Genomic DNA, 23,564 nt, shown 5'->3' with positions numbered 1-23,564 from the left:
AAGGAGTGCTGCCAAAAGAGCCACCAAAAGACACCTGGGGATGCCAACTGTAGTTGAAATATTATCTAAAAGAAACAGCTGATTTAATTGCTGTGGTTTCAAAAATATTGAGTGTACTGGACAAATATACTTTTATTACAGAATGATTCTGCTAAATTAGAAGCTAAACTTATGAACATTAACTAGAGTGCACAGCAGGGTAAAACATGCACCAAATATTTGAACTTTGAGGCATGCTTGATTTTTTTCTATGACTTGTTGGTTGTTCTAAATTGATTTTTTTTTTTTTATTATTTTTTTCTTTTCAAGTCTTAGCTGACAGCCTGCTCACCAAGTCATATTAAATGCTACAGGGCATCCTTTTTCCTCTCCACATGATATTTTTCTGAAGCCCTCTAAACACTGCAAACTCATTGATTTTATGAACAACATCACTAGTTCTTTCAAGGTTGCTTAGGAGATTGGTAACAGAATAATAAAACCTCAGAAAAGAGATAGGCAAGCAGAGCAGTGCCTCTACAATAAATTGTGTCAGCTGGAAACCAATCCACTGCTTATTATGTACCTTGGTATCTCATTTTAGGTGATAACACTAGAAAACAGAGCATGGAGACAGGGAAAGTCAGAGCAAGACGAGGAAACCTGTTTAACATAATTGCCTAAATCCTCTGTACAGTCCACTGAGAAAGGCAGGTCCCTCTGACAACCTACGAGGGTAAATCTGCTCTCTTTTGCTAGGTTTACCCTCTCTCCATTAAGGAAAGTAGAATCCAGTGTCAACACTCTTATTCCAGTGCACAGCCCACCAGATCGTTCATAAAGTACAAAAAGACAACCTTGAAAGTATTTTCAAACAAATATGCCAGAACTTTTTCTTGAGAAATTGCTTCTGAAGGTGAAAAGATAACATTTTTAATAAGTTTCCTGAATAGCACATAAATTTTCACCATAAGGCAGAACTAAACTTGCATATTTACAACTATAACTTTAAATAATACTAATTACTAAGACAGGTAGATTAAAGGTAGATTAAAACCACTTAATTTTTGGTCCACTGTTGCCTTCAATACATTGGGCAATAACTATATTTAAATGTGAAATTCCTTCTAAAAAATAATAATCTGCCACTTCCAATCATAATATTCTGACCAAGTTGTCACCCTCTCAAATGACATCTATCACTAGTGCCAACCTTTATTCCCCATTTGTGACATTTCCCTAAAAGCATCTGTGTGCAATCTTCCATGCAGTCTGTTTATGCTTCAAAAGAACACCTTAACAGTATCTAATCAGCTTAATCATTTTCCCGCTAATACTTTTGCCAAATAATACCTACAAAGATGCTATAAATGTGCAGTTCCACCAGGACAGCTCTCTATCAAATTGGTCAGCACTGTTTCACTGTTTTTCTTATCTGAACCTCTTCTACTCTTGTTTTGCTACCAGGTTATAATAAAAATAAAATTAAAAAACCTGGATTGAGGACCACTATGTGATACAGTAGTACCACAACAAATAATAACGATGACAAACTGTTACAAGGAGGGAAAGAGAAGGAAGTGGAAGATAATCTGATGTACATGTTGTTTAAAGGATCAATGTGATCCTTGGACACACAAAGGAGGAACAAGAAACAAAAAAAGTTACATAGATGTTTGTATCCAAGACAACTAACTCCCACTACTAGGTTCCTTTCTGGGTTTTGAAGTTCTGAAATATGTTATAAAAGGGATGGCTCTGAAATGTATTACAAAAATTAGTTAGAGGATTTAAGAAACATATCTTATACTAATATACAAATAATGTCGTTAGAAATAATGTCTTAGTGTCTATTGAGCTTATTAACTACAGAGTTAGAACAATAGAATCATACACTGTATAAATACCCATGTATGTATATCCATACATATGTAAGGCAGAAAAGTGCACCAAACTCGTCAATATACGAGATTGAAGTATGAGATCTGATAGCTGGTAAATTAACATATACACATTCAGATTAAAGAAAGCACAAGTTGTTTTTTTTTATCGCAAGCAGTTGCCAAGGATTGTGTTGAACTCTTCACCACCAAAAATCTTTCAATCAAGCGTTGTCCTTTTTTACCCCTTACAAAACCTTGCTCCAAACTATCAGAGCATGTGAAATAAAAAATTAGTTTAGAGACATCTCACAACCTGCTTCATACAAGAACCTATATCAGTATCTCATGTGAGACTTTCTAGGGTTTTTTTAATCTATAAAAAACAGTCTTTCCCAAATTACAGTTGTTTGCAAAACTCATTTACCGGAATGACACACAGTTTTGCTCTTCTCAGATTTGTCATCCTTCTATAGATTTAAAATGTTTTCTTAAATAACAGTGCTGCTTGCACAGTATTTATTAGGCATTGAACACAAGCTCAATGAAAAAAAAAATATAAAAGCTGAAGTGTTTGGTATCAAGCTGTGTAGAACTTGTATTTCATAATTTTAAGTATTCGTTCTTCAACATTTTCACATTTTTAATAATACATGTTTTTTAAGAAAATAAGCACAAATATTTCTACACCCATTAGATACCTAGTTCAATTAGACGTGATGCTTGTTCTAACAAACGCTAATACATAAAGACCATTATAGTTGTATTGCCAGTATTCAAAAAAAGTCTTAATAGTTTTTAATTGAAAAGAACATAACTAGCTAGTAATAGTAGCTGGCCATAAAAAAAATTAGCAATATCAGTAAAGGCTGACTCTTACTGCAGCATTTGTAGGGTTTACAAATTCTTTTACTTTCTTAAAATTGTAACAGACACTTAAAAAAATAAATAAATCTCTACAGCAGTTCATGTAAATACAAACAAACTTTGACAGACAGGTAGCTGATAAGAAATCATATTCAACTTGTGCTTTTTTATGTTATCTGTCAAAAAAACCACCAAAAACCCCCAAACTGCTACTACACTATTATCTCTGTTGGCTTTTCAGAGTCTTTCAGAAAATCCCCGCTTTGCCAGATATATCTCCTCCAGTACTTCTAGACAGATGTTATTTTACATACGAACACAGCAGCAAACATAGGGTAAACTTCCAGAGAAGCCACAAGAGCTGTCCCAAGTGTATTACACCCTGAACTCGTGAGCCTCCCTAGCAGTGCCAAGGTAAATCCCTCATGAACTACCTGCCAATGTATTTTACTCATCTATTGAGCAAGTACTGTGTGTTGTGCTATAACAATATTGTCTTGGCAACAGTGAAATGATTTGGCATAGGCTTTGCTTGGGAATTAGGAAAAAAAAAAAAAAAAAAAGAGAGAAAAGAAAAAAGCACCCATCACTTCAGCATAAAGTTAATTTCATTTCATGCTATTAGATGTGATTTACTCAGCACAGATCAGGAAAAGTTACTGTCAATATTGCACCACCGGCCATTACCAGTAAACCTCAGCTGGGGATCAGGGTCCACCTGACTAGACGTTTTAAAGCAGTATTTCTCTTTGCCCATCCTCTGGGAGACACACCTGTGAAGCCCTTCAGAATCTATATGCCACTGCAATATTATAAAAACAACACTGGTTTTAAAAAGAGATAAGAGATTTTGATCTTGGAATTTGTTCACCCCGATCTGTAGAATAATCTTCAATTTTATTTTTTTTTCTTCCCCTGGCAAGCTGGTATTTCTTTTTTCTTTCAAATCTCTTTAAAAGACTTAATTCAGCCATACACATCAGGAAAAAAAAAAAAAAAATCTGAGTCAGTTTTTCTCCTGTTCCTCTCCTGCTCAGGAAGCGGCAACAATTTTACAGCTATGGGAAGAGAAATAAATAATAAAAAGCTCTACTGTAAACACATCATTGAGATAATATTAGATCATTGTAAAGCTATTTAGCTTGTTTACTTTTCTTAAGACAAAGAATATTTCCAATTGTTCTAAAAAGGAGTGTTATTCTTTTAGTTTTGTTTTTAATGTGAATGATCTTCAGACTGTAACACAGAAATGACTAGGAACACTGATGAGAAAAGCTGCTTAGGTCATCGAGGCTAATCCACTCATAATCACCCCGAATACATACGTGATGTTGTGGACTTTTGTGGATTGCAGTTGCAAAACACTTCCATCACCTTTTGAACTGTAATCTTCTGGTAATGGTCAAAAGCTGTGACTGCAGTGAGCCACAGGAATTCGAACGGGAAGGCAGAGGACGTGGTAAATTGTGCCCAGATTCTTCTAACACCCGATTTGCTCTAAACCATTTTAAGTGATCCTATGAAAGAGATCATTCTACAGAGGAAGACACATACAGCAAACAAAACCCTAAAGGTTAGCAAAACTAGCAGATGACAGCACATGAGCAAAGCAAGAGACACCAGGGATCAGGGTATAAATTCCTGCTGCAGACACAGTTGCACTTTGATCACTATCCCACCTCTAGTTGTTGCCCAACTCTAGCACTTCTAAGGGAACCAAACTACACCTCTGGGAGGCACTAACATTTCAAGGAGGAGAGGAAAGCTCTCCCTAACCCTTGTAGCAACTGCCACAATCCCTGTAGCAAGAGATTCAATGTGCTATAAATTTGATGGACGGGGAGGCAAGAGAAAAGAGAAAAGAGAAAAGAGAAAAGAGAAAAGAGAAAAGAGAAAAGAGAAAAGAGAAAAGAGAAAAGAGAAAAAAGAGAAAAGAGAAAAGAGAAAAGAGAAAAGAGAAAAGAGAAAAGAGAAAAGAGAAAAGAGAAAAGAGAAAAGAGAAAAGAGAAAAGAGAGAAAAGAGAAAAAAGAGAAAAGAGAAAAGAGAAAGGAAAGGAAAAGAAAAATTATGTATAGGTGACACTTTCCCTCACATACCAAAGCAGGAAAAAAGGATTTACAGGAAAGAAACAGTTCACTCAAGAAGTAAAATCCTGAACGTGTCTGTTCACTCAAGTAGTAAAATCCATCCCTCCACAGGACAGCTTTTCATTAATTAAATCAATGACACTTGTCCTCAACTGAGTGTGTTGTCACGCTGTGAGTCAAGAGTACATTAACTTACAACACAGCACCATATGAATTTGGGGTGGTCTACCTTTCAGATCACAGCTGTCTCACATCTGATCTGCTCAAAGCAAAAGATAAAGTGTATGGCTGAGATGGAAGACTAGAACGTCTCAGAAATAAAACCTGTACTGTCACATCACTCAAGTGCAAGGATACCTCAACTTCCTTTGTCCTCCCACTGCTGCAGTTACGTGTATTGTTGGGTGACAACACTGATTTGCTCAGGTTCAGCTTTCACAACCATTTTTTAAATGGATACAGGAAGCAGCAAATCCCATCACCCACCAGTGAAACCACACCAAGTCAACTAGAATACCTTTTATAAGCTACAAGATGCGTCAGAATAAAGTTGCACAAACTAACAGAAAAAAAAAATGAAGCAAAGATGAGCTGAGCAATACATCCTCAATTATCAAACCTATAGGCAGGTCTTACATGTTCAGACAATAGTAAAACAAATTCCAGATGAGTGGCTGTATACAACAAATGCTCCTGGATCACAGTTTAAAAACCCAATACCATTAGCTCTCACTTAAAGTGGCCAAGTTTAAAACACTCCCAAACTTATAGGTTATACAGACACAACTTGTAACATGTTATACAAAATGCAGATTACATAGGTGACTGAGGGCTTCACAGTCCTAGTCTGCATATGAGTAAAGCTAGTACTAACTTTAAAGGTTTATTTGAATTTCCAGGGAAGTTAGTGAAAAGCAAATATGTACATTTGCAGTGAAATTAGAAAAAACTAATTCATGACAAAAAAGCCAGCCAGATCAAGTCGGTGAATTACAAGAGGAACATGAAAACACAGGTAAACGGTTTGTAAAGAAGCACTCGCAATTTCAATGAAATTGGAACTAATTAATTTTATTTCCAAAGTCCTGCTTTCTTGCACTATCAGGCAATAAGGATCTACGATAACAATTTAAACTGCACACATATGATCATAAATGACAATTCATGCAAACGTGCTTTGTTGCTTTATGAACAGAAATACGTTGCGAATACAAAATCTATAGAAGTCTGGAAAATTATAACATTTCAAAACTGGAGTCTAAAAAGAACAAACCATCTCTTTGTGTTGGGGTTTCTTTGTTGGGTTTGTTGTGTTTTTTTAACAGAAGGAATGTTATATGTTTTGAATAAGCAAAGCTGAAACACAATGGTTGAAAACTGAAACACCTGGAATAGGAAGGCAGCATACGCCACTGCCACTTCAAGATCATTAGGTCAGAAACTAACTGAATCTTGTAAAGACAAAAGGTTGCCCAAGATGCTGGTATGATTAAAGACATGACATAAGTAGAATCCCAGGAATATTTTCTGCCAACAAAGCCCCCAGAAGAGATTGAGTAAGAAAGGACTGAGAGTTAAGCTGTTAGATTTGAATTATGAATCAGGTGTTGCTAGCATACAACCTTAAGATAATATTACCTGCTGTTTTTATTTCTGCTTCAGAAATTACACTAAAGATGGTATTAGAATTGGGCTAAGCAGTGTACAACACCTATTATACAAAACCATGTTCTGCAGGATTTTTTTAACACTATTTGCGGAGGTACCACAATCACTGGCTAGAATTATCAGAATACTCAGAACCGGGAAGAAAAATGCAGTTAACAATTTTGATTTCACCTATACATTTTGTTTTAAGGTCAAACAGCCACACATCACAAAATTAAATCATATAGTTAGCCAGGATACCTGTAGTATTTATAGACTATTAAAGGTTAATATCTGCATGTTAGTCTAGAAATTCTCTTGAATTATTACTGAAGATATTTTAAGGTAAATTCCTAACAGATGAAACTTGGTTACAAAAGTAACATATGATCTTTTAATAGCCAGCAGCAGAAGAAACAATGACAACAAAGTGACTTTACGCTCAAACAATAAGTTAAATCAACATGTTTTCCAATATAGAAGACAGTACTGCTGCAGGACAAAAAAAACCAAACCCAAAACCAAAAAGAAACAACCTCCCCCCCACACACAAAAAACCACAAGAGACTGCTGTTAAGTAATAAAACATAAAAATAATTTGAAAAGTTGTCCAGGCAGTTGTTTCTACAGTTATGTTAAATGACTTGTGTCTGAAGAGTTGAACAAATTGTCCTAGTGCTCTGTTTTAAATGCTTTTTTGCTTTGTTTTCAATCATCTATTCCAGCAAGAGTGAGGAATAATTTGTCCCAAGAGAAAATGTTTTCATAGTTTCTTTTCTACCTTGTGTTCTCTTACAGACTCTCTCTTATTGAGAAAGATATTGACAAGTCAGGTTTAGGTAGAAAAATCTCATCTCATCATTTCACCTGACAGCTGTTTTAGTGGAACTAACACATCATATATAAAAGGTTAAAATGTCAACTGAAAGAACACCTCTGAAAATAGAAAATTACTACATAGTTTGAATGAAACGCCTACTAAATTTATAGTACATAATTCATTTCCCATTTGCAGTCAGCATTACTCTCAGTAAATAATGTCACAGTTTAGGCAATTATCCTAACCTTCTACCTCCCTTTTCTCTAAAAAAATCATTGTGCTTTCTTTTTGACTAAATTATGTTACTGTATGTTCTTTTAGAATATGTCTTTAATATTGATCTATATGGCAGCAGCTGTAGTCATATACAGACCTTGGGACAAGCATACACTCCTACTGTAAAACTTCATTCCAATATGATACAGTTTTAGTTTAAGTACAATACTGTATCCTTTTAATTTGTACAGTTACTTGGCTGGATACATGCAAATATTTCTATATCTTACTAATTTAAAGCTTGAAAACTAAATATTCCATGAGCTACAAAACACATAACTTCCTCTTCCCTGGCATTTATTAAAATACCAGAAGTCAAATATTTTTTCACACTAATCCAGGAGCACTGCTAGCACTTCTGATTAGAAGCATGACTTTCTCAGTGACTACCTTCTCTTACTGTGATGTACATTTTCATGAACAGCTTCTTAGGCTAAATTTATAGAGGCCAATCTAGCATTTATCCTCAAGTCTCCAAGATGGAAAAAAAAAAAAAACCACCCCCCAAACCCAAAACAAACAAACAACCCCCCCCCCCACCAAACAGCCAAACCACAAAAAAACAAAGAGATGGAGGAGCCAACTCTCTCACTTGATTGGAATTCACCGTTGTCTGAAAAGTTACCTATATTGCTAACCCAGATGAATAAAGTTTTGCTAAAATATTTTGTGTTCCAAGATGAATAGAAAATTTCAATCAGGCTGCTTGCAAAATTGATGATACTCACTGACTGGAGAAAATAGTTTACAGAAGCACAAAAAAGGAAAGTAAAAGAGAAGATAAAGCCAATTGACTAGGGAAAGACTGCTTCAAAAAGCTGTTGGTCACCTTTATACTCTTTCCCAGAGAGGAACAAAACCCTTTGCAAGAAGGAAAGCATTAGTACTTATCCCAACTACCTCCCTTGCAAGAAAAGCCACAAATATGTCTCCAGAGGAACACAGGCAAGCTAGACCTCAAACCTCTGCTGAAATGAAAGGTTGGTTTGAAGATCCTCTTTTCTAAAAGAGTATTTCTGCACAGCTGGCTCAAGAGCAACACTTGCTCTGCTTTCAGAAGTAGGATTTAACAGAATAGCTTATATAACCCTTGAGAAACAAAAATAAGCAATACTGTAACCACCTCTTTTTCTTAAGCACAATTTATCTTGAAGCAATAAAACCAGGGGAAAAAAAACCCAAACAAACAACTATTTAACAGTAGCTCTTTTCTGAGTCACCTAAATATCATTTGGTCCCAACTAAGAATGGTGATGCTTTGCAGTGTTGCGTGCTTAACAAAGAAATATGAGGATCTGTGAAACACTGGCTTATCTATATCAAAACACACCTCAACCAAAGGAACATAGTTGTCACAATCTGACTGCAGTGTCACTAATTGCTGGATTACTCTTTCAGGGATCATACTGGAAGATGCTCAAAAACGTCCACAATGACCGCTAGTTCAGGAAAGCTTACTTGAGCTTTAAGCCTTTGAACACAATGTTTAGTGAGCTCTCAATTTTTGTTAGCTTAGATATTAATTTAAAAAATGTGGTTTTATTTGTTGAGACATCACTCAGGAATAAGCACATCAACAAGGAAAACTCACAAAATGATAGGCCAAAGAGGAAATTAAAAGGGATAAAAAAGTACCTGGAAAGTGCCTGATAAAGAACAGTAAAGTTGATAGCAAGAAGTTCTGAAAAGTCACTCAAAATCAGGAAGCCAGCTAGAAAAGTGGTAGGATCACTTGGTGAAAAAGTGTGAAAAGGGCACTCATGGATAAGTCCATAGCAGAGGAAGTCAATGGGATCTTTGTGTCAGCCCTCACTGATGGAGATGTGAGAGAGAACTCAGAAGAGCTAGATGAGTTAGAAGAAAACATCTAGGAAGAGTCAGGCCAATTAGGTAAGTTATGTGCTTGCACAGCACCATGACCAGATGGTATTCATCCCTCAGTCCTCAAGGAACACAAATGTGAAATTATATTAAATGGCAGGCTAAGGTGCATCAACAAACGTTATAAAAAACCCGCTGTGCCAGAGTGCATGTCCCATCTAAAAAAATGGATCTTGAGGGGACCCTCATAGGGATCACAGACCAGTGAGTCATATTTCCATCCCTGGTAAGATAACAGACTATAACAAAGAGTAAGACCACTGAGCATTTGCATTAACAGAGCTCGGTGGGAAAGAGTCAGCATGGCCTCTGTAAAGGGAAATCCACTTTGTTAGCTTGCTGGAGGGCTATGAGGGTGTCAAGGAGCACAGGGACAAAGGGAATCCTGTGGCAAAATATATACAGATCCTCCAAAATTCTTTGACAATTTTCCCCACTGAAGTCCAGTCAGGAAACTTAAGTTGCCAAGGGATCGGAAGAAAGGTCCTTCTATGAACTGAAACCTGGTGAAAGGAGAGGTGAAAGCTTAGCGATCACTTTTCGGATAGGGGAGAGCCAGCAGCAAGTCCTCTAGGGACTTGGGGCAGGTCGTGGGACCACTTTTATTCAGAATCTCTTATCAATGACCTGGAGAAGGGATGAGCAATAAATATTTAAGTCTTCTGATGATATTAAGCTCTTTGAATTATTCATATGTCATGCTACATATGAAGACTACAGTGTTTGGCCTACTTTAGTATTTTAAAAAAAGAAAAAAAAAAAGAAAACTTCTCCCAGGATCAGTTCTTAGTCTGCCAGTTAATGTCTCATTCATGGTGCCTTCCCCCACTGCCCCCCCCCCCCCCTCTGGTTCTCTTCTCCATCACAGACTCCACACACATGCAGGAAGGTCAATGGGAGAGAGAACAGTACAGTGAAGATTCAAGTAGTTATACTCTCATCTCTCCCAGTTTTGCTTTTGGAACCATCAGATATGCACTGGACTTAGAAACTTGAGATAGATTTCCACCCCCCCCCCCCCCCCCAAGTATTAATGAGTAATAGTATCTGTACATGTACAAGCAAGTAGCCCAGTACATAAAAAGATAAGAAGTGCTAGGCATAAACAGCAGCATGAAAAGGAAGTGGAGCAACCTAAAGACCAGCAAAGAAACTTTAACTTGATGCAGAACATACAACAGAAAATTCAAACATTGAAGCAAAGGGGAGAAATTACACTGCCAAAGGAAATTTGCTGGTTTTCAGCATCACTAACTGAACAGAAAGAGGGACCAAAGAGGAGACAAGGGCTAGAATCAGGACTTAAAATAGTAGCAGAAGCAAAGAAGATCATGTTTTAAGCCCATCATAAGCCAACAATAAAGAGCGCTACCATTTTACCATCTACAACAGACAGTGCTAGCTACTGCATTTATGGACAAAAAGTTGAATATCAAGACAGAATAGAAGACGCCTGAAACATTTTGTCAGTTTTGCATGTCAGTGTTAATAGACTCCAGTAAAATTCATGTACACAAATCCAATTTGAGATTAAAATGTGTATATTATTTCTAGTGAGTTAAGTTCATAATGTAGGAATGTGACAGGATATTAAACACAAACCAACATGCTACCATTTAATGAGCATTTGATTTCCAGTGAGAGATTACCTTATGTGTATAGACTTAATTTCTAGCTGTACTACAGTGCCATGTAATAAGGTTAAAGCCATTAGACCTCATACAACATGGGTAATACATCTGGTAGCCCACAGAATCTGCCTCTCTCCCTTCTTCCTGTATACAGCCTTCTTACATAATATTTATTTCCATTTCAAATGAAGTCTTTATTTTCAATACCCTACATTCAGAATATTACCTAAAGCTGTAGTGTAAGGACCATGGCTGGGAGTTCTGCTTCTCTGGCTTAATATAACTGTATTTATAATTAAGGTCAACCTTAAACAAATAAGCAACAGAACTGCCTTGTGAGCCAGGTCAAGCCTGCAGAATGAGATCCTGTAAGATCAAGACAAATTTCTCCATATTCAGTCCCAAGTTCAAAGCACTCTTCTTTTGACCTTGCTTTCATTAATGCAAGAAAAGATAAACACATATCAGCGTGTAACAATTTAAAAACTGTTCCACATGCTGGTCTTCCCCTATGGAAAAGGAGATGAGAGAGAATAAGACACACATGACATATTTGTCACAGTCACTTAATGCACTTAAAGCCTACAGATGCCACTGCAGTGAGGGCAGTATAGAGAGCCTAAATACGGTCCTGCAAAGGAAGATGTGAATAGACAAAAACAATGGTCTAACAATGACAAGAAGAGAAATGACAAAGAGAACAATCACAAAGAGAAACAGCATAGGAACTAAAATACTGAACAGCTGTGATACAAACAGAGAGAGAAAACAAAAACAAAACGAGAAGAAAACCCCTACTTTGTAGACAGTGAATTTGAGGTGAAAGCAGACCTAATTCTGCCTTTTACAGAGAGACTGATAAAGGCTTCCCTAAGCAGCAAGCAACAGAAAATGGAAGCAGGTTAAGTGCACAGAGCACAAGTTCACTGTACCCTTTCACATAGTGACTCAAAAGCCACTTATATCAGGCTACTTAACTGTGTGGAACTGAACTCCTGGCGTCCTCACCAACTCTAGGCTGCATCAAAAGCATCACTAAGGAGAATCTCTGAGGTTACTGTTTTAACATATTGCCAGTTGCAATGCACACAAGGACAGGAATCAAATTCATTTTCTTGAATGAAAATAACAGGTAAGGGAATAAAATAAAAACCTAAGAATTTTCTTTTAGCAGCAACTTTCCTCATCTGCTATTAATTGCAAAATTCCCATTCCCCTCTGCAATTTAGCAGTATTTGTTAGACCTGTTGCTTGATGCCCCAAGAAAAAGCTCACCCCTCAGCTAAGGTCAGTGAAATATTCCTCTCCAAAACCACAGAAACACTTCAACATTAGATTATTACTATGAGGACAGGAATATAACATATTAATTAACCTTAGGGTAATTAAACTTTTTTACTCCTTGCTAAAGTAAACAAACCCCCAGATATATTTATTCTGGTCACTTATCAGATCACCAGGATAGGAAAAATGAGGAGATAAGCTGTTAACAGCAAAAAATTATCCAGCAAATTTCTTGCTCAGCTGTACGGCTTTTCTTCTCATTCATCAAGACTGGGAAGTAGTGGGCAGTGAATCAGAGTGGCAGTGGGGAGACAGCCTTGATGCTGTGCAAGCAAGGTTCAGCAGCAGCCAAAACACTGTTATCAACACTTCTAGTCACAAACGCAAAGCACAGCACCACAGGGGCTGCTATGAAGAAAATTAACCCCATCCCTGCTAGGCCCAGTACAGACCTAAACCAAAAAGAAATATAGCTTCTCAAAGGGTAATGAGTCTCCTCACACCAATACCTTCCACAGCCAGTCCATTTCTGGAAATTTTGTGCTCTTCTGTCTGGCATTATTCTTCTAGACCTCTATCTGTGGTTTTATTTGGTTGTAGAGCTCCTCTAACGTCTTCCTCAGGATAAGAAAATAATATAGCTCAGATACAATAATATAAACATAATAGTTACAGTTTAGGGTAACAACTAAAATTCAAAATTGTCTTGGGTATAATAGCAGTACTTTACACCCAAATCCCTTTGTTTCTCCTTAAAGCAAAGTAATAACTTCATCAGAAATAGAAATTATCAAGCTGATTTCCTTTTGGACATCAACAAAACAAAAAAAGTGAATGAGATCTTCTGGCAATTTATGATTCTGTTTTGATGTGCAGCTATTAGCTGTCAGTATTTCACATCACAGTAAAAAAAAAAAAATCAAGCCTTTATGCAACAGACCCAATCATTCCTTCAAAATGTCCTTCCTGACTAACTAGCAACTCCTAAAAGTCTGTCTTAGCCAGTGGAAGAGGAACTCTTCCTCCCTACTCCTCATTATCCTTATACCAGATCTGTCATTTACATTCTGAGAACATTTCTCCCATTTTGCCAGAAGTACTCATGTACTGTTTTGAAAGATTTATACAAGGTTATTTTAAAGTAAACATAGGAAGTACAGACTTCTTCATGCTTCTATACAGCTTCTTATAAATTCAGCTAGAGTTTTCAGACAGGATACTTGATTCAATGGACTAGAGAAACCATACCTACTGTGGCTCAGATGCTGTTGAACAGAAATATATGTTTTACGATCTCGAGGATCCACCTTCTAAGCATGTGGCTGAAGTGCCAGACTTAGACCTTGACTGAATATGTAAGGTTTAGAATGGGGAAGAAAAGGATTTGTTATACACCTTCACCCACAAAAACACAGTTATCTTCTAAGAATAACGCATAGCTTTGAATTATACAGTTACAGGACCCAGGAATGTATTTCTCTTTTAAGAAACAGTCAGAAGATAAAGGTGATGAAAGACACCAGTGGCATGACCTGAAAGACAATCTACTACAGAATGACATCTACAAGTGAGTTTATCATCTTCATAGAAGTTTGTACCATAACAGTTTAAGATCAATTTTTTTTCTCCCTTCCATAGAGCTCTTAAGAAACACAAAAACCATGGCTAGATGTATTCCCAGGAATAGCAGCTGGTGTGGCACTGAGGAAAGCAACTTGCATGTAGAGCCATCCTTTATTACCAGCATCTAAGATATACATTTAAACAAATCGCTGTTTTGCAGTGGAAGCTGAACATTTAAGTCTGGTTGGTTTTTGGGGGGTTTTGGTTTTTTTTTTTTGGGGGGGGGGGGGGGCAGAGTACTTATTTTGCTCAAAAGCATCTGTTTCTATTTCTCCTTTTCTACTGCAGTGACATTCCCTCACTGGATACCCTTGGAATTAGTAACAGTGAATGTATTCTCCTGTGTTGTTTTCTTTCTGGGCATTCAGGCCTCTTTTTTTTTTACCTTTCCTTTTTCTTGGTGTGGTCTTCACTGAGGATCTTCTCATACGGTTGTTTTCAAAAGCTACTGTTTAAGAGTATTAAACATAGCACATATTTTTAGCGAACAACTTAGAACCCCCCACTTATCACAGTCACGTACAGTATTTTACCAAGATGGAACAAAATATTTAGCCAAAGATTGTATCAGTAAGAGATAAACTACATGGTGCTGTTGGTAAGACTTCACTTATTAAATGGCAATTGGAGTAGAAATAGTTCAATCTTTAACATCTCTGTCCTCATTCTTATGACTTACTCTTTCAAAAGGCTTCATAGCTCTTTCTATAAAATAAGACTGTTTAAAAAAGCTAAACTAAAAAAAAACCCTTTTTTTCATCAAAGGTGTCTTGCAGCAGGTGGACCTAGGCTCAAAGAAATCTGTTCAACAAACATGAAGGAATTCCTCATGACCAACATATTTTGCAAGCCCCACAAATTTCATTTGTGGGCTAAGTTTTCCTTTAGCTTCTAAACAGAAGATAGTAGAATGCAAATCTCAGCAGGAACATGAAAGACTGCCTAACTGCAGAACTGGGTGAATACCAAAACAGGCTTTCCTCTGTAAATCAGAAGTCATTCTGAACACGGACAAAAACCTCCTTTCATGCCACATGGTGACTACTGGTCTCTCTTTTCAGAAAACTTGTGACCAGAAGCGTTCTTTTATCTGTAAGGCAGAGCTAGGCTGAAAACCAAAGAGTGCAGAGAGCTTCTGTACAGGAAGAAAAAACTGGTGTAAATTCAGAATGGCTCTCTTAGAGTGGCAAAGAAGATTTTTTACTCAGGTATCTTAGTAGGAATGGCAATTGGTGCCTTACTAAACTTTTCTCGTCACCTTTTTGATTTAGCTCTGAGTTTACCATGTAACTGCTTTAATCACAGGTGATGAATAAGAAGCAAAGCTCTGGCATTTCAAAGAGAGATGTACCAAAGGAAACCAACAAATTCATCAATGAGTGAGGATAAACTTTCAAAACACCATATGTAAACTGAAATACAAAACAACACACCTCAAGGAAGGCTACAGAAACTTTTTGAACAGCACCGTTCTTGTCGAAATGGACACTTGACACTTCCTAGGAAATACTATATTGTATCAGTATTGCAAGATAACAGCATAGGCTATACTCATTGCTGCTCAGTGTTTATAAGCTACTTTGAAGACTGATAGTGCTATTACCTATAAATGACACTTGATATTGTGCTTCAAAAACTCTTCCACAAATTGTGAAGTATTTGTCTGTTTACAGCACTGTAGAAGAATAATTATGCATAACTTAACAGGCTGCTCACAGTGTAAGTCAGATCAGCTCCTTAACAGGCTTAACTCATGTACTGGCTTTTTAGAATAGCTTTAATGCTGTACATTAATGAATATGGTTTTAAAAAGAAGAGAGTACTAACCCTGTAGAGCGGGTGGCATTTGTCCTTGAAACATGGTGCCAAACGAGCATAGATCTGCAGGCTATAGTAATAACTTGCCAGCTGGAGAGATAACGCAGAACGTAATTGCTTTTCAAAGCATTTATTGGCATCTACCACCTAGGAGAACGAGAGCATTAATTTAGATGAAAGAATTAGCAAGCATACAACATTAAGTGCACAAACTTTCTAAAAAGCTACTTGCTGTGATTTAGAAATAGCTCTGACTATGTTTTTCTGGCACAGAAGTCACACACATACACAACGGTAATTCTACATTATGATGTTCCCCCCCCTTGCACAAACACCTAACCAAAATGATTTTCCAACTAGTTTTGCTGCTTATCTACCACAAAGTTGTTATTCATATTTCTGACCTGCATTAGAACTTTCAGTCAGGTGGCCCAACTGCTATTTTCAGTACAAAAATACGTCTTTTTGCCAGTGCCATGCTCATAAGCCAGTCCACTGGCATTGTTCAGAGTTTTCTTTAAATGCACCAGACCAATCTATAAAAATGTGTATTTAAATAAATTCAAAGACTTAGCTTTTAAAACCCTAAAGAAATTACATTTTCTTATGGAATTTTGAAATGCTATAAATAGCCTTTCCTGGCAAAAACATACAAACAAAATCACTATCAACATACCTGTGGCAGTGCAAGTAGATAGGCAAGAGACAAGGCCATATCATTTGGTAATGCATCACTTGCCAGTTGTAGCAGAACTGCAACATATAGGGAGCAGAAATAAAGCTTTGATTACTGACCCACCTAGCCCTGACAGTTAGCAAATGAAATGTTTTCAATGTAACCGTATTTTATTAGACACTAGCTTGAAGCACTCTATACACACTTAATTAAACACTTATCAGTGCAATCCAGAAACAGATAATATGTAATTAAAACTGCAGCACAGCTTTACCTTGACTTCCAGGCAAAGCGTTTGATGCATTAACCTAACAAGAATGAGACTATGCAGTAACAGATGCTAAACAGACCCACTAAAATATCACCTGTACTGATTTACAAGAAGTAAATCTTTTGCTTCTAAAATCAAGGCAGTAATGTAATGTTGTAAGTGTTCAAAGATACCAACTAGAGGAACTGTACAAAATCTCTTCAAGCCTGAGCTCTAATTCACTTATCACTGAACATAACACATATTAAAAACTTCTGTCTTAATTAATAAAATAAAAAAAAAAAAGCTGCAAGTGTTATATGATTTTTGAATAAGATCAGTGAAACACCAAAACCAGGTCCTGCCACATATTGCAAACAGAAATATCAGCACAACGACGACAATCAAAATTAATGCATGGAAGAATAATTATTCTGATTATAAAAAGATATACTTCTGGTAAAACTGACACAAAGATTACCTGCTTTTTCTACATTATAGATACCAAACTTGGTTTTTTGTTTAAAAAAACCACTATATTTTACATTACGTAAATAGGAGAACCAATACACAGACACAATGCGAGCACCCAAGATTTGTTAATTAGTAACAGGATCTCTCCTTCATGCAGTTATCTCCTTCTGTACTAAAGTCAAGCATCACTGCGGTTGCTACGAAAGTTCCAACACACAATTACAGAATAATGATTCTCGTGATACACTTAATATTCAGTTTTGGGGGTAGAGAAAACAAGTTATTAGTTCCAGGGACAACTTCAAAAATCTTATGAAACCTGGACCAGAAATTGCATAAGGAACTGTAAGTATACCAGGACAATAACATTATGGTTTCCTTTTTTAATAGTTGTTGTTGTTGTTATTATTATTCCAATCAGTAGAAGCCATCTTCCAGCACCTTAGCTCTTTATTTTAAGGAAGTCTCAAGTACCTATATTCCCACATTACACAAACTACTCTTGAGGGCATGCTGGCAAGAAACCTTATTACTTTACACACACAGGACCCCAGTGAATTCTCTGTTCCAAAGAATGATTTCTAAAAGGCTTAAATGACCAATTACAATTTTCAGATTATCATTAATTTGCCATCAGCCTGAAGTGGATTTACACGCTGGCCCTCAGCCAGATACAAAAATAAAATTTCTATGTGACAAGTCACCACAGAGGCTGTCTACACGGCAATATAGTTACTGCAAATACAAGCCTGTCCAACAGCACCTATGCTCTATGCCTTAAATTCTTTCTACCAATAGTTTCTTGCTGCTGACAGCTTGTTTCTGCTACATTCAGAGTAACTTGTATGCTGTCCAAGCAAAGATAACAGGAGTCTAGAAATATCTAGTATTAAAATCTTGATGAATTAGTTTGCAAAATTGGTATTTCCTACTCTGAGCACAAGCAAAGTTACTGTATATATTCTTACAACCACCTCTAATTGAACAGAAAAAACTGGGAGGAGGGAAAGAAGAATTTGGGCTCTGTCCTTTTCTCCCTTTCTCTGGAAAATTAGTGACTGCAAAGCCTCAGGAATACATAATAAATTGTAGGTCCTCTTCCAACTGAACATCCCCAACATGACAACTGCCACACTAGCAAAAATTTATCTTCACCCTTCAGATAGCAATCATGACACAGAACATAGCACCAATACAAGGCCAGAAAACAATATGATTTTATTCATACTCTTGCATGAAGCTCAACACAAAGGCATCCCAGTTGCCAGAATGTACTTAAGACGACCTACCTCCATTTTCATCCCTTCTGAGAAAAAATATCCCCTGTACTGAATCAATAAATACAAATTTTCTGTGTGCTTGTGTACAGATATGTGTTGATGTATCCATATACAGACACCTACTTTACATATACACAAACACATGTATACACAAAGACTAATTTCCATACAGTTTTCTGTCTCCCAGAGAAGCCCTACGGGAATTCTCTGATATCTAACAGGGCTGAGTTCTAATTGCAAGCTACAGACACTAGCAGGATGCTGTTCTGTCCTCTCATACATCTTCACAAAATTTACAGGAACTTATCATTTCAGACCACTGCCAAATTTGAAATTTGCCAAAGGAATTAAATGTTACAGGGTTGGCAAACCAGGGAAGACAGGCAGTGACAAGCGAAGAGCCAATGCTGCTGTCCCACAAGCAATATTTCCTTAGGAAAACAAACAAAAAATTTGATTTTATGAATAATAATTTTTATTTCCTGTGCAGGTCTTTACTTTATACCACAAGCCTGTTTAGAAAGCAAAGCAGGAAAGAAAATGGTTTATTTGTGAAAACTGGAATTTATCAATACCCAAGAAGTTTCAACTCTTTTCCATGTTTTTTTCTCTGAAAAAAATGCAAAACCTGCTTCAAGTCTTCAGTTGTTCATTTAGCATGTGATAAAATCTCACTAAACTTAGAAGTATAAATTGCAGTTAACCAGCCATATCCACAAGCAATTACAAAATCATGGAAAACATTAAGCTAGTCTTTGTTCTAGAACTCCTGAGCATTAACAGGTGTGACTGACTTTCTTGGTTTTACTTTGAGTTTAGTATCTAATCTGGTTACAATGAAATGCAGCCATCAATTGTAGTAACTTCCCATTCAGATCTCATCTGCAACCTCCCCATCAAATCCCTAAGGGCTACGGAGAAAGACGGCTACAATTAAAAAGAGATGCACAACACTGCCTTAGTCATGCTAAGTCTGGATGCACTATAATGGCACAACTGAGGAAAAAGTGTTTTATTGGACCCAAAGTGATGCGTGTCACCGCTCCACTCGAAAATGCTCAGTCTACCACCTACATCCAAACAGAAAGGACAAGAAAAGTCAAAGTCCAAGGCCTGTGAACCTAACAAATCCACAAAAGCAGCAGCAAACATTATCTTGAGTTTTATCATGCACACTGCCTCTGGGGAAAGTGTTTAGCCATTCCCTCACACCTGGAGCATGACACTGCTATAGTAATAGGAACAGAGTTTGATGCATACTTCAACTTCTCCTCAGACAATGTGCTAAGTACAACTAGGGTTTCTTCGCTAAAATGCATCTCCTTTCAGGTTCGTCGATTCTTCTAATGGAGCTGAAACTTGCTGCTGTAGCTGTCCTAGAAGACAGCTAGAAGGAAACAAATGGGATTCAAACTTGTCAGCAAGATCAAATGAAATCTGCTGGGTTTGTTAGTTACTAGTACAGTAGCTAATAACTCATATTAAACATCCAAGTTTCACATGGCAAAATCCTCCCAAAACCTCAGAGTATGCCTGAAAATACGGGAAAAACACAGAATAATAAGTGGGGTTCATATCTGCATGGTATTTTTATTTTAAATCTTGGCAGTATGCTATTAATATGCACATTTTCAAGCTCCACAATCCTGAAAGTGTTAACTCATCATAAGGACTTTCATGGGAATTGATAAAGCAAAGCATTGAGAAGGGGGAAGAAGTGGGATCCAATACTGTAAATCCAGGGCTAAATGCATTACAAGTAGTAAATTACCAATCCATTCATTTACAGAAAGCTACATTAAACTTATGCGTAAGAATGCTGCCTACTGACTACCAAAAGGTGTCATACAGCAGGACTGCTGAGTATAGAATAAATATAACTCAGTTTTCCAGAGGAAAACACAGAACTCCGTTCCATAGCACACCTGGAAGGATTCATAAGTGAAGTTCAGACTGACTACAGAATAAGAGTGGTGGAAGAGAACAGAAATATTAAAATGGTAAAAACAGTAGTCTGCACAGTTAAGAGGAGGAAGATAGAGACTCAAAAACTAAAACATATCTCAAACTACTGAACTGTATACTTGTAGGACAAATATGCTGGTTTTCACTACACAGTTGAGATAAAACTATGTGGCTTATGAAGAAAGTCTCACCTGAAACTTCTCATATTACAAGTGATTTAATACACTCATTTTTCATGGCAGAACTTACTGTAGAGTAAAATACAATACAGATATCTTCCTTCAAAAGACACTAACAGCATGTAAATATTTAAACAGTTCATTTCTTAAAGCAGCAGGAGACAGCCAAAAGTAAAGACAATGATAGGTGGTTTTGTGTGGTTTGTTGGTTTTTTTTTAAAAAGTGAAACTTTCCATTAACAAAGTATTAAGTATAAACTATAAAATGTAGAAATTTCAGAAAAAGACAAAGAGTTCTAACAATTCCAGAAGCTGCCGTTAAACATTAATTAGTAAATAAAATATTGCAATGACCCTGCAACACTGAAAGCTGTCTACACAAAGGCACAGAACCTCAACAAGTGAATACACAGGCATACATACAAGTAGCATTAACACTGGGTTGCAAATTTCCATTTAAATATCTGTAAATGGCAGTATTCAGGAAACCTTCAACAATTTTTCACACCACAACGTTCATATCTTCGTCAGCTCCTAAATATCAGTTTCTGCTTATTTAAGGCCAGCTTTCAGATTTCTAGTCTTTACTGAGCAACTCCTTTTAAGAATACCACGTCTCCTGAAAACTCTGCAGCTACTTCTGTCAAGACTACTCACCAACGTAAGATGTTGAACTGGATCACAATTCACACAAAATACCCAGACGATACTTCACATCATCATGTGCAATTCTCCATATTTAAACCCATCCACAGATTCTCATATATTTACTATATAAAGTAAATACAGGAGTGAATACACATGTACCCATACCTTCTGTAGTTGGAAGTAGGTCTTTTCCTTCGCTCTTTGTTTCTGTCAGTTTCTCTGTTCTCAGCAATACTTCTGCAAAGCTTTCCAAAGAATTGTTCTGGTATGTGCCGTAACTGTTTTCAGACTAGAAGTGAAATAAGGTAACTGACACATGCGCGCTACACCCTGCAGTTATATTTAGCTCACTGGCATCAGATGCAATTATCTACCTCGGTTCCTGCATTTGCTTTCCCTTCTGTTTAATTCTGGACTTTTTCCTACTATTGCACAAAATTTCAGGTCACACAAAAAATCCAAAATCTGTGTTTTTACTTAATTATAAGATCTCAACAAAAAACTAACACTTCAGATTTCTGTAAAAGAAACTTACTTCTGCAACATATGAATCAGCTATTAGAGACTCATAAAACGGATGACAGCCTTGTTTTTCCACAGTGGCATTTTCTCCAGGCCCACTTTTTAATACATCTCCAAATGCTTGGCCCTGCGAAAAATAAGTATAGTTGAACCCAGTTGTAAAAAATCCCATTAAAAAGTCTGTAACTGCTGCTCAGAAGGGAAACAACTGTAAATGAAAATATAATTGAATTCAGTGGGGAGCAAGACAGGAGTCATCAGACAGAAACCAATGCTGAATGAGGTCCAGTATTCTTAAAAAAAGGAAAGAGAATCATGCTCAACAGTAGTCTCAGAAAAACTAGTATCATAAACATTATGGCAAATCCACTGAAATGGAGAAGGTAGAAAAGAGAAACTGAAAAGGAACAGCTTTGCATATAAAATAACAGTATTTAAAGAGTGGGCTTCACTGTGCTTTCTTCCTCAAAGTTCTGAAGTTCTGCCAAATTTCAACTATGCTAAGAAAGCATGAGAAAATAGATTAGAAAACAAGACAAGGAAACAGCTTTAGACCCCTTCTTTCATTGGGATTTGCTTGCAAACAATCCCGTGACATCTCTAGTTCATTTATTGATTTGAGGTCTTCGGTTATCACATACCTAACAAAGGAGCCTAGCTTTTATACTAATGTATCAGTGAATGTGTAAACATCTAGAGACACATCAGCAATCCCTTACATGTAACGGTCGAAGGTAAGTTAATGATCTCTTCCACCACTGTCCATCACTGACAGCATGCAGCATGGCTTTTGTAGTCATAGTTGTGTTAGACAACACCTTCATGGTTTTTGATGTCGTCCAGTACAACAAATCAGCAGACTGGCTAGAGGAGATGTTGGTTTCATCCTGTGAGCATATCCAACACACAATGGCAAGTATTAGACTCATGCTTTAATTAGGCTAATGACCTAAAGCCAAATGCATTAGAGTTCAGGCACACTATGTTAATAAAATATTTTAATTATCATTAATTTAAGCAAAAGCTGTTGTAAAAACAAACAAAAGACAAGTTAAAAGGGATTTAGGAGTTTCAATCTGAAGTGAGTAGCATGATCAGCAGAACATTTTGCCCCTTATTCAGTCATAATCTCTTGTTTCCACAAACACCAGCTGATTTTAATTCCAAAGTTTCTAACGGTAACATTTTACATAATTGTTGAATGCTTCAGCTAAAATAATGATCTCTCTACAAATGAGGAGATTGAGCATGCTAGAATTAATCTTCAAGCATTCAAGAAAACCAATAGTAGAGACAATCTCATAGTTATACAGAGGTAGCATTAATTAAGTTGAATTCAGTAGGCGAAATGGTGAAAAGATGTAAACATTCATTTCTAGACCAAGTGAAAAAGTACCATCAAGATCTGAAATTCTGCAGTCAGCACTTACAAGGTACCGAATATAGCAAACCTAGAAGACTGCAAAAAAGAATCAAGACCTCAGCCTATCCTCAATCCCAAACTGCTTCTGCAATACATGTATGTATACATCTACACATTATCCTGCAAAACATCTTCACTCAGTAAACTCACATGTAAGACACGTTCCACAAATGGAGCTTTCTGTACCAGCTCTTCCTCATGTAAAGCATTTAAATAATACCCAGAACATCCATGTTGGTTGATCTATGCTATTCCAGTCCTGAAAGGTTTGTGTTAATTGCATGCTTTACAAAGCTTACACATTAGACATAAATACATAATTAGCAAGCTAATGTAAACACACTGTCTTCAGC

General features: G+C 36.7%; 1 protein-coding gene across 2 annotated transcripts in view; it reads right to left on the bottom strand.

Moving 5' to 3' along the window:
* The window catches only part of NBAS (NBAS subunit of NRZ tethering complex), a 191,999-nt gene that overhangs the window by 79,716 nt on the left and 88,719 nt on the right, over nucleotides 1–23,564 (bottom strand). The window contains exons 36-40 of one of the 2 annotated variants that reach the window (XM_052810054.1): nucleotides 22,508–22,675; nucleotides 21,802–21,915; nucleotides 21,432–21,555; nucleotides 16,471–16,547; nucleotides 15,804–15,941 (exon numbers count right to left, since the gene is read on the bottom strand). In XM_052810054.1, coding sequence (XP_052666014.1) covers nucleotides 15,804–15,941; nucleotides 16,471–16,547; nucleotides 21,432–21,555; nucleotides 21,802–21,915; nucleotides 22,508–22,675 — 621 coding nt within the window. The remainder of the gene's footprint in view (nucleotides 1–15,803; nucleotides 15,942–16,470; nucleotides 16,548–21,431; nucleotides 21,556–21,801; nucleotides 21,916–22,507; nucleotides 22,676–23,564) is intronic. The other variant, XM_052810055.1, reaches the window with a different exon arrangement.

Source organism: Harpia harpyja, chromosome 15 (assembly GCF_026419915.1).
Source record: "Harpia harpyja isolate bHarHar1 chromosome 15, bHarHar1 primary haplotype, whole genome shotgun sequence".
In the NCBI taxonomy this organism is placed as follows: Eukaryota; Metazoa; Chordata; class Aves; order Accipitriformes; family Accipitridae; genus Harpia; species Harpia harpyja.
Note: the sequence above shows the minus strand (reverse complement) of the source record. Positions and strands in the feature narration are given on the sequence as shown.